Source organism: Oncorhynchus mykiss, chromosome 1, assembly GCF_013265735.2.
Source record: "Oncorhynchus mykiss isolate Arlee chromosome 1, USDA_OmykA_1.1, whole genome shotgun sequence".
In the NCBI taxonomy this organism is placed as follows: Eukaryota; Metazoa; Chordata; class Actinopteri; order Salmoniformes; family Salmonidae; genus Oncorhynchus; species Oncorhynchus mykiss.
In genome coordinates, this window is record NC_048565.1 from 1,456,569 (window position 1) to 1,469,110 (window position 12,542).

Sequence of the window (12,542 nt, forward strand, 5' to 3'; positions counted from 1 at the left end):
TAAACAGTGTCCTGGCCTCCCTCCCTGGTAAACAGCGTACAGGCCTCCCTCCCTGGTAAACAGTGTCCTGGTCTCCCTCCCTGGTAAACAGTATCCTGGCCTCCCCCCTGGTAAACAGTGTCCTGGCCTCCCTCCTGGTAAACAGTGTCCTGGCCTCCCTCCCTGGTAAACTGTGTCCAGGCCTCCCTCCCTGGTAAACAATGTCCAGGCCTCCCTCCCTGGTAAACAGTGTCCTGGCCTCCCTCCCTGGTAAACAGTGTCCAGGCCTCTCTCCCTGGTAAACAGCGTACAGGCAGCCCTCCCTGGTAAACAGTGTCTTGGCCTCCCTCCTGGTAAACAGTGTCCTGGCCTCTCCCCTGGTAAACAGTGTCCTGGCCTCCCTCCCTGGTAAACAGTGTCCTGGCCTCCCTCCCTGGTAAACAGTGTCCTGGCCTCCCTCTCTGGTAAACAGTGTCCAGGCCTCCCTCCCTGGTAAACAGTGTCCAGGCCTCCCTCCCTGGTAAACAGTGTCCTGGCCTCCCTCCCTAGTAAACAGTGTCCTGGCTTCCCTCCCTGGTAAACAGTGTCTCATAAGTGATTAGATGACTCATAAGTGTCGTCTGTCACCTGTCATCGGAAGGAGTGGACCAAAGCGCAGTGTGAAAAGTGTTCATGATTTCTTTTATTATCAAAAAAACACTCTAACAAAGTAACAAAACGAAAGCGAACAGTTCTGTCAGGTAACAGAGACTAAACAGAAAATAACTACCCACAAACACAGGTGGGAAAAAGGCTGCCTAAGTATGATTCCCAATCAGAGACAACGATAGACAGCTGCCTCTGATTGGGAACCATACTCGGACAAAACAAAGAAATAGATCACATAGAATGCCCACCCCAAATCACACCCTGACCTAACCAAATAGAGAAATAAAACGTCTCTCTAAGGTCAGGGCGTGACAGTACCTCCCCCCCAAAGGTGCAGAATCCCGGCCTAAACCTGAACCTATAGGGGAGGGTCAAGGTGGGCATCTACCCTCGGTGGCGGCTCCGGTTCGGGACGTATCCCCCACTCCCTACGATGATCCCTCCGCTTCTGTGGAACCGGACCGTGGCTCGTCTCCGAGAACTCCGGACTGTGAATCGTTGCCGGAGGAACCGGACCGTGGATCATCGCTGGAGGCTCTGGACTGGGAACCTCCGTGGAGGCTCTGGACTGCAGATCGTCGCTGAAGACTCCGGACTGCGGACCGTTGCTGGAGGCTCCGGACTGGGGACCGTCGCTGAAGACTCCGGACTGCAGCTCGTCGCTGAATACTCCGGACTGCGGACCATCGCTGCAGGCTCCTTTCCATGGATCATCACTGGAGGCTTTGTGCCATGGATTACCACTACAGGCTCCGGGCCATGGCACATCACTGGAGGCTTCATGCCATGGATCATTACTACAGGCTCCGGGCCATGGATCATCACTGGAGGCTTCGTGCCATGGATCATCACTACAGGCTCCGGGCCATGGATCCTCACTGGAGGCTTCGTGCCATGGATCATCACTGGTGCCTCCGGGCCATGGATCATCACTGGAGGCTTCGTGCCATGGATTATCACTGGAGGCTTCTTGCCATGGATCATCACTGGAGGCTTCTTGCCATGGATTATCACTGGAGGCTTCGTGCCATGGATCATCACTACAGGCTCCGGGCCATGGATCATCACTGGAGACTCCGGGCCATGGATCATCACTGGAGGCTTCGTGCCATGGATCATCACTGGAGGCTTCGTGCCAAGGATCACCACTGGAGGCTTCGTACGTGGAGCCGGAACAGGTCTCACCGGACTGAGGAGACGTATTGGCAGCCTAGTGAGTGGAGCTGACACAACACGTCCTGGCCGAATACTCACTTTAGCTCGGTGAGCTGGCACAGGACGCACTGGGCTATGACGGTGCACTGGAGGCATAGTGCGTAGAGCCAGCGCAGGACACACTGGGCTATGACGGTGCACTGGAGGCATAGTGCGTAGAGCCAGCGCAGGACACACCGGACCGTGGAGGGGCACCATAGGTCCTGAATGCAGAGCTGGCACAACTCGTCCTGGCTGGATACCCCCCGTAGCCCGGCATGTGCTGGGAGCTGAAACAGGCCGCACTGGGCTGTGCTGGCAAACCGGAGACACCGTGCGTAGAGCTGGCGCAGGATAACCTGGGCAGAAGAGACACACCGGAGGCCAGGAACGCTGAGCCGGCACAATCCGTCCTGGCTGAATGCCCACTCTGCTTTTTAAGTAGGAAAACCTGCAAAATCGGCAGTGTATCAAATACTTGTTCTCCACACTGTATCTACCTCCATCACTCCAGTATCCCTGTCTCCTTCCTCCTATACATACCTACCTCCATCACTACAGTATCCCTGTCTCCTTCCCCCTATACATATCTACCTCCATCACTCCAGTATCCCTGTCTCCTTCCCCCTATACATATCTACCTCCATCACTCCAGTATCCCTGTCTCCTTCCTCCTATATATGTCTACCTCCATCACTCCAGTATCCCTGTCACCTTCCCCCTATACATATCTACCTCTATCACTACAGTATCCCTGTCTCTTTCCCCCTATACATATCTACCTCCATCACTCCAGTATCCCTGTCTCCTTCCCCCTATACATATCTACCTCCATCACTCCAGTATCCCTGTCTCCTTCCCCCTATACATACCTACCTCCATCACTCCAGTATCACTGTCTCCTTGCCCCTATACATATCTACCTCCATCACTCCAGTATCCCTGTACATTGTTAATATGGTACTGACCCTGTATATAGTCACCTTCCCCCTATACATATCTACCTCCATCACTCTAGTATCCCTCCATCACTCCAGTATCCCTGTACATTGTTAATATGGTACTGACCCTGTATATAGTCACCTTCCCCCTATACATATCTACCTCCATCACTATAATATCCCTCCATCACTCCAGTATCCCTCCATCACTCCAGTATCCCTGTGCATGTTAATATGGTACTGAACTGACTTTTAAAATATTTCCTGTATATAGTATGCTTACTTTTATTTACTTATTTATTTATTTACTTACTTTACTTTGTTTTTCATATTTCTTATTCTTATTTCTCTATTTTTTTAAACAATAATACATTTATCGATTATTGAATTTTTGGGTTATGAGTTTGCAAGAAAGTAATTTCACTGTAATTGTGCATGTGACTGTCACAGTCTGACCTTTATTTCCTTTGTTTTGTCGTTATTTAGTATGGTCAGGGCGTGAGTTGGGGTGGGCAGTCTATGTTTGTTTTTCTATGTTTGGTTTCTGTTTCGGCCTAGTATGGTTCTCAATCAGAGGCAGGTGTCGTTAGTTGTCTCTGATTGAGAATCATACTTAGGTAGCCTGGGTTTCACTGTTGGTGTGTGGGTGTTTGTCGCCACACGGTACTGTCTCGGTTTTTGTAGATTTCACGTTATCGTTTATTGTTTTTGTTCGAGTGCTCATTTGTCTTGAATAAATCATCATGAACACTTACCACACTGCATCTTGGTCCGATCCTTACTCCTCCTCAGACGAAGAGATCTGCCATTACAGTGACATTAAAACTTGAAACTGACAGGCCTGCAAAAAAGGAAATTGGCCTCACATTGCAGAGTAATTACAATACACTGTAACCCGTGGTTGACACCTGGCACCGGCCGTCTCGTACAATGATCATCAACAGGTAGGAGTTCCATAATGGCCTGAGATCATTTGGTGTAGAATTCTTACCTGATTATTTGTGGCCTTTTCAAACCTAAATCCACTGTCAGGAAGCAAAACAAAGGAGATGATGCCCCCCCCCTCCCCCCCCAAAAAATGCAGCGAAATGAATCCTTAATGGTCCTTGAATTTAGGTTGAAATACTGTATTTCAAAACAACATGACGAAACAAATACCATTTAGCTTCTGCCTACTTTGGAAGTCCCCAGAGTGGGTTTCTGTAGGCCAGGGATGGGCAACTTTGATAGGGTTGGAGGCCACAACATATCTGAACTCATCATAGTGCCACAGTTGCATTTACAAAAATTTTTTGTGTTATTTTTGTGCAATTCTACTCATTGTGTCATGGGGTTAATAGTACAATAGCTCATTTCTTGCATTTCTACACATTTCTCAGTAGGTTGGAGTGAAATGTTTGCAGTTTTTAATATGATATCTAAGTGAGACTGACCAACAAAAATCAATGGGAGCCCCCCAGGCTCTAATTTGGCCTTAATTACTACAGGTTTAGATAGCTGGCCACTAGACTAATTTACTAATCTAACTAATTCTAGCTGAAATGGGCTACTTGAGTGACTATCAGTGACTGATGTCACAAGAGGACAACTGTTAATGCACAACCATATTTCAAAATTGCACCCTGGGTATTCTACTTTTTTACCTTGAGTTTTACATCCCTGATCTATGCCTAATAAACAAAACAAAACTTTAAAAAAATATATATAACCCACGACACAAAAGCTGGTTGAATCAATGTTGTTTCTATATCATTTCAACCCCCCAAAAATATATGTAATGACATTGAATAATTGGATTTTGTAAAAAAAACTCGTCAACATAAGGACATTTCGTTTTTTTAACCTAAATCCAATGAGATGGTGAAATGTTTTGTTGATGTAATTAATTAATTATTACTCAATCAAATGTAAATCAAAACTAGACTGAACTCTGTGGCCAGTTGGTAACGTTTAATTATGAAATAGTTTATCTCTTGACACAATCTCATCATCCATAGATCATCCAACATGAGGACTTTGTGTTTGGGCAGAGACGGATAGTACTTTAACTTCCAGGTAGGACAGTTTGAACTCAAATAATACCGCGTCGGGCCGCGTGGCACTTCCACCCAGACGATGTAAAAAAAGTGCTGTTTGGGGAGAGGGAGGAGCGTGGGGGTCAGACCGTGTCAGTAGTGACGGCCCTGTGTCCCCTCCTCTCTCTCTCTCTCTGCGCACAATCTGCACAGATCCCAGGCTTTTTAAACACATGGCCCCGGACTTTGCCACGACATCCCAAAGTCAAAGTCTATCCATGTGTTCTACAACTCACCGACTGAACGGCAAAAGTTCTGTTCTTCACAACTATGCCCTCTAGCTTTCCGAAGCATCTCTAAACGGCAAAATGAAAACATGTTAATAGTATAATGCTTTCGTCTGAATACGGGAAATCGAGGTAGATGATAGTAAAGAAGAGATTAGCGTGAAAACAGAGAATAATACAATGTCATTCTGAAGGTATGGAGCTCCATAATTACATAGGACATTTCTATGTTTAAAAAACGTTAAAAAAAAGAAAAGGAAAAGTTTGGGAGAGTTTGAGGCAAAGTATGGCGCGAGAGAAGATTGGAGAAACCGAAGTGGTGAACGTGAAGAAACAGAGGAAAAAGACCAAGAAAGAGCACAAAACACGGACTGTTCATTCTAACATTTTATATGATCGAACCAAAGGCGAGGACAACCCAAATAGACACTATTCAGACAATGAGATTAAAACCACAAAATATACTCTTCTCTCTTTTCTGCCGAAGAATCTGTTCGAGCAGTTCCATAGGTTTGCCAACGTATACTTCGTGTTCATCGCCCTGCTGAATTTTGTTCCAGTTTGTAATGCTTTCCAACCACAGCTGGCCCTGGCACCAGTGGTCTTCATCTTGTCTGTCACTGCCATCAAAGACCTTTGGGAGGATTACAGAAGACACAGATCCGATAAAGAAATCAACCACATGGATTGTTTGGTCTATAGCAGGTACAGTAGTTATCCTACGGATTATATAAACTGTGTTCAATAAGTAGCCTATACGTGGTGTTCAATTAGTAGTTTATACGCTGTGTTCAATAAGTAGCCTATACGCTGTGTTCAATAAGTAGCCTATACGCTGTGTTCAACAAGTAGCCTATGCGCTGTGTTCAATAAGTAGCCTATGCGCTGTGTTCAATAAGTAGCTTATGCGCTGTGTTCAATAAGTAGCCTTATGCGCTGTGTTACATAAGTAGCTTATGCGCTGTGTTACATAAGTAGCTTATACGCTGTGTTCAATAAGTAGCCTATACGCTGTGTTCAATAAGTAGCTTATACGCTGTGTTCAATAAGTAGCCTATACGCTGTGTTCAATAAGTAGCCTATACGCTGTGTTCAATAAGTAGCCTATATGCTGTGTTCAATAAGTAGCCTTATACGCTGTGTTCAATAAGTAGCTTATACGCTGTGTTCAATAAGTAACCTATACGCTGTGTTCAATAAGTAACCTATACGCTGTGTTCAATAAGTAGCCTTATACGCTGTGTTCAATAAGTAGCTTATACGCTGTGTTCAATAAGTAACCTTATACGCTGTGTTCAATAAGTAGCCTTATACGCCGTGTTCAATAAGTAGCCTATACGCTGTGTTCAATAAGTAACCTATACGCTGTGTTCAATAAGTAGCCTTATACGCTGTGTTCAATAAGTAGCTTATACGCTGTGTTCAATAAGTAACCTTATACGCCGTGTTCAATAAGTAGCCTTATACGCCGTGTTCAATAAGTAGCCTATACGCTGTGTTCAATAAGTAACCTATACGCTGTGTTCAATAAGTAGCCTATACGCTGTGTTACATAAGTAGCCTTATACGCTGTGTTCATTAAGTAGCCTATACGCTGTGTTCAATAAGTAACCTATGCGCTGTGTTCAATAAGTAGCCTATGCGCTGTGTTCAATAAGTAGCCTATACGCTGTGTTCAATAAGTAGCCTATACGCTGTGTTCAATAAGTAGCCTATACGCTGTGTTCAATAAGTAGCCTATATGCTGTGTTCAACAAGTAGCCTATACGCTGTGTTCAATAAGTAGCCTTATACGCTGTGTTCAATAAGTAGCCTATACGCGGTGTTCAATAAGTAGCCTATATGCTGTGTTCAACAAGTAGCCTATACGCTGTGTTCAATAAGTAGCCTATACGCTGTGTTCAATAAGTAGCCTATACGCTGTGTTCAATAAGTAGCCTATATGCTGTGTTCAACAAGTAGCCTATACGCTGTGTTCAATAAGTAGCCTTATACGCTGTGTTCAATAAGTAGCCTATACGCGGTGTTCAATAAGTAGCCTATATGCTGTGTTCAACAAGTAGCCTATACGCTGTGTTCAATAAGTAGCCTTATACGCTGTGTTCAATAAGTAGCCTTATACGCTGTGTTCAATAAGTAGCCTATACGCTGTGTTCAATAAGTAGCCTATACGCTGTGTTCAATAAGTAGCCTTATACGCTGTGTTCAACAAGTAGCCTATACGCGGTGTTCAATAAGTAGCCTATACGCTGTGTTCAATAAGTAGCCTTATACGCTGTGTTCAATAAGTAGCCTTATACGCTGTGTTCAATAAGTAGCCTTATACGCTGTGTTCAATAAGTAGCCTTATACGCTGTGTTCAATAAGTAGCCTTATACGCTGTGTTCAATAAGTAGCCTTATACGCTGTGTTCAACAAGTAGCCTATACGCGGTGTTCAATAAGTAGCCTATACGCTGTGTTCAATAAGTAGCCTTATACGCTGTGTTCAATAAGTAGCCTTATACGCGGTGTTCAATAAGTAGCCTATACGCTGTGTTCAATAAGTAGCCTTATACGCTGTGTTCAATAAGTAGCCTTATACGCTGTGTTCAATAAGTAGCCTTATACGCTGTGTTCAACAAGTAGCCTATACGCTGTGTTCAATAAGTAGCCTTATACGCTGTGTTCAATAAGTAGCCTTATACGCTGTGTTCAATAAGTAGCCTATACGCTGTGTTCAATAAGTAGCCTATACGCTGTGTTCAATAAGTAGCCTTATACGCTGTGTTCAACAAGTAGCCTATACGCGGTGTTCAATAAGTAGCCTATACGCTGTGTTCAACAAGTAGCCTATACGCTGTGTTCAATAAGTATTCTATACATGGTGTTCAATAAGCAGCCTTCTTTAGGGTACAAGGCTGCCACAGAAGATGTACTGGTGTGCTGGTGGTGTTCTGTTGAGTAAAAAAGTATATTTCAATCAAACGGATACAATTACTGCTACTGTTGCCAGTTCCACCTTTCTTCTCTACATTTCTATATATTTTATATCATTTTACAGCCGTTTTAAGGCCCATGACAGAGTCTTCATCACTACAGGACCTTCAACACTATGGAGCTAACTTTATACCTAAACCCATGTTATAATTGTATTCCCTAAATAAGCATAATGGTGTTGAACTACCCTCAGGTTTTCAAGCATACAGGGAAATTAGTGCTCTTGGAACCCATCCCAGCTAGCAATGAGGAATTGGGCCAGATCCACTGTGTTAGCTGGGAGAGGGGAGTTGCCGGTTTCATGGCTGTTGTGTCCACAATGCACGACATAGACATGTCTAATGGCAACATTTGATGTCTAGGGTACAGCATACATTTGATGTGCTTTCATTGCCTACTTGTAGAAACTACAGCGCCTTCAGAAAGCATTCACACCCCTTGACCTTTTCCACATGTTGTGTTACAGCCTGAATGTAAAAAAAATGATTCAATTCAATTGTTGTGTCACTGGCCTCTACAACACTCCATAATGTCACAGTGGTATTATGTTTTTCATTTAGTTTACAAATGAATCAGAAAACGAAAAGCTGAAATGTCTTGAGTCAATAAGTATTCAACCCCTTTGTTTATGTCAAGCCTAAATAGGTTCAGGAGTAAAAAATGTGCTGAATAAGTCACATAATAATTTGCATGGACTCACTCTGTGTTCAATAATAGTGTTTAACATTATTTTTGAATGACTACCTCATCTCTGTATCCCACACATACAATTATCTGTAAGGTCCCTCAGTCAAACAGTGAATTTCAAACACAGATTCAACCACAAAGAGCCCCAAGGTACTTGGAGTCAAACAGACAGGCCTGGATGAGATCTTTAAGGTCAGGGCCCTCCCCAAGGTACTTGGAGTCAAACACACAGGCCTGGATGAGATCTTTAAGGTCAGGGCCCTCCCCAAGGTACTTGGAGTCAAACACACAGGCCTGGATGAGATCTTTAAGGTCAGGGCCCTCCCCAAGGTACTTGGAGTCAAACACACAGGCCTGGATGAGATCTTTAAGGTCAAGGCCCTCCCCAAGGTACTTGGAGTCAAACACACAGGCCTGGATGAGATCTTTAAGGTCAAGGCCCTCCGCGGCTCACAAAATAATTTTAGACCAAAGCCACCCCCTATACCCGGACATTGAACTACTTCCCTCTGGACGCGGGTATAGGGCACCCCTCAGCAGGAAAAACACAACTAGACAATCATTTGTGCCAGGTGTGATATCCCTCCTATATAGCTCGGGCTAATGTTCCTATCGACTCAGTAAGGCCAGCAGGCTAGTCTTTAAAAAAAAAAATGTTATATTGGTATTTAACTGTTATGAATGTAATTTGGTTTTGTATTTAAATGTGTACATGACACTTCAACAACATTTCATCATGGGGACAATAAAATCAGTAATTAAGTAAGACTGTCCCTATCCTACTGCCAGTCTCTATCTAATCCACTCCCTGTCCTACTGCCAGTCTCTAGCTAATCCACTCCCTGTCCTACTGCCAGTCTCTTTAGCTAATCCACGCCCTGTCCTACTGCCAGTCTAGCTAATCCACTCCCTGTCCTACTGCCAGTCTCTAGCTAATCCACTCCCTGTCCTACTTACCAATACACTCATAACAACCTAGGCAAAACTTTTATATTAGATCAAATAAACCACATGTAGCCAAATAAACTATTACCTTTTTTTGTTAACTGAATTCGATCCTCTCTTATTGACCTTCACACAACTCCCTGCTTGGTGAGCCACCTGCTGGAGAAGACAGATTTTGGGCCCAGTTATCCCTCTCGCTTCGCCTCTTCCTCTGTGGTGTGATTCACAAAATCTGTATAGCGGGAAGCATCATTCACCCAAGGTTTGTCAAAATCAGGCCAGCGCTATCTGAGATCGAGTGTGACTAACGTACAAAAGTCGAACAGACGGAGACCGATCTACATTCCCCTCCTGATTTCATCATGGGGGACACAATTATGTTACTGTAATGCCAATCAGACTTTTTTCTGTTGAACTACCCTTGACATAAACGATTTACTGTAGGGTTGACCCCTGTGGACTGTAGGGTTACGGCCCTGTGGACTGTAGGGTTACGACCCCTGTGGACTGTAGGGTTACGACCCCTGTGGACTGTAGGGTTGACCCCTGTGGACTGTAGGGTTACGGCCCTGTGGATTGTAGGGTTACGGCCCTGTGGATTGTAGGGTTGCGGCCCTGTGGATTGTAGGGTTGCGGCCCTGTGGACTGTAGGGTTGACCCCTGTGGACTGTAGGGTTACAGCCCTGTGGACATTAGGGTTGACCCCTGTGGACTGTAGTGTTACGGCCCTGTGGACTGTAGGGTTGACCCCTGTGGACTGTAGGGTTACGACCCCTGTGGACTGTAGGGTTACGACCCCTGTGGACTGTAGGGTTACAACCCCTGTGGACTGTAGGGTTACGACCCCTGTGGACTGTAGGGTTACAGCCCAAATGGCATTACTTTTGACCAGGGACCCAATCTAGGTCTGATATCTGATATCTGATATCTATCTCTCAACACGATCACTGGGAAGTTAGTCATTCAACCATTGATTTCCTTGAAATGTTTCATATGCGGATGTCTTCATTTTTATTTTCCTGACTCCCTGTGCTGTCTAGAGGGCCTGTATTTCCTGACTCCCTGTGCTGTCTAGAGGGCCTGTATTTCCTGACTCCCTGTGCTGTCTAGAGGGCCTGTATTTCCTGACTCCCTGTGCTGTCTAGAGGGCCTGTATTTCCTGACTCCCTGTGCTGTCTAGAGGGCCTGTATTTCCTGACTCCCTGTGCTGTCTAGAGGGCCTGTATTTCCTGACTCCCTGTGCTGTCTAGAGGGCGTGTATTTCCTGACTCCCTGTGCTGTCTAGAGGGCCTGTATTTCCTGACTCCCTGTGCTGTCTAGAGGGCCTGTATTTCCTGACTCCCTGTGCTGTCTAGAGGGCCTGTATTTCCTGACTCCCTGTGCTGTCTAGAGGGCCTGCATTTCCTGACTCCCTGTGCTGTCTAGAGGGCCTGCATTTCCCGGATGAAAAGCATCACTGTGGGTCTGGCTGGTATAGGCCATGGTCCACAGGAATCAAAAGGAGCAGTGTTTAAGGCCTCTATTTGAGCTAGACCTGTTCTCAACCTTGGACATAATTGGGTTTTGCTCTGTGACTCCTGTTACTTTGGTACTAAAGATTTGATTCTAAACATCTCACTGTGAGATTGTGGATCGTTTTAGGGACGGCCTCCCGGGCCCTGGTTAAACATTGTTCATCTACGACCAGGAATATCGGTCTTAATGGAAAACATTCAATGTGCAAGATTTCCCCTGTCTAAACCAGGCGACACTTATTGTGATATTGGAGATCATCTAGGGATGATTTCCCAGGCCCAGATCTCAATGGGACTCCCTGCTAAAATACTGTTTAAATAATATATGCCTATAGCCCTGGATTATCACTATTTCTTAATGGAAAATCTCCATTCAAAGTCTTTTAACAGCCCCATATTTAAGGAAATAAGATTGATGGTGATTTCAGTAGCAGGTGGTTGGATCATGGTACTTTTGATTCCTGTATGACATAACTGGAAGTCTAAAAGGATAAAAAAGCATTACCTAAATGATCATATTTATCTTTTTGCGAGAAATGAAGTGAGTTCTTTAACTGTAAATCCGCACCACCCAGAACCCACCCTGATAATGACTGTCATTATACACTAGGCCGGTCTCATTTCAAGTGGAACTGACAGCGTTTTAACTACTTTGCAGAGGTGAAACAAAAAGACAATCATAATATCAGTCAAAAATATCAAATTCCCTGTTTATGCTACAAAACCAACTTCATAGGAGGCTTTGAAAATAGGTTCTATTTGGCTCAACAGGACAGGACACAGAGACATTGTTGGTAGAATAGATGGATGTAGTTCAATGCATGATTAATATAATTCACCAATACTTGGTAGTCTAAAACATATTGCTGTCAGGTTGTAAATCACAGCTGGCCTGGTACATTGTTTGCTGCCTTCATTCAGGATGCACTGTTTCAGTTTCAATGACTCAATATTTTGAACAAAAACAGATGACTGTAACTATGGCTGGGAATGTCAATGCAATCGAACTAGCAAGGGAAATGATCACAAGTCAGTCATAACGCGACTAATAGTCTAGCGCACGTGTCAAACAAAGCCCGTGGGCCTAATAGGACACACGAGAACATAAATGACTCAACACTTGAGTCATCTACTAAACTCAGCAAAAAAAGAATGTCCTCTCACTGTCAACTGCGTTACATTTTCAGAAAACTTAACATGTGTAAATATTTGTATGAACATAACAAGATTCAACAACTGAGACATAAACTGAACAAGTTCCACAGACATGTGTCTAACAGAAAGGGAATAATGTGTCCCTGAACAAAGGGGGGTTCAAAATCAAAAGTAACAGTCAGTATCTGGTGTGGCCACC

At 44.5% G+C, this 12,542-nt stretch overlaps 1 protein-coding gene across 2 annotated transcripts in view; it reads left to right on the top strand.

The window, feature by feature from the left end:
* Positions 1-3,498: 3,498 nt before the first annotated feature.
* The window catches only part of atp10a (ATPase phospholipid transporting 10A), a 136,553-nt gene continuing 127,509 nt past the window's right edge, over positions 3,499-12,542 (top strand). Inside the window, exon 1 of one of the 2 annotated variants that reach the window (XM_036978985.1) lies at positions 3,499-3,706. In XM_036978985.1, the coding sequence (XP_036834880.1) occupies positions 3,693-3,706 (14 nt within the window). In that variant the 5' untranslated portion in view covers positions 3,499-3,692. Of the gene's footprint in view, positions 3,707-4,924; positions 5,770-12,542 lie in introns of those variants that run through there. The other variant, XM_036978913.1, reaches the window with a different exon arrangement.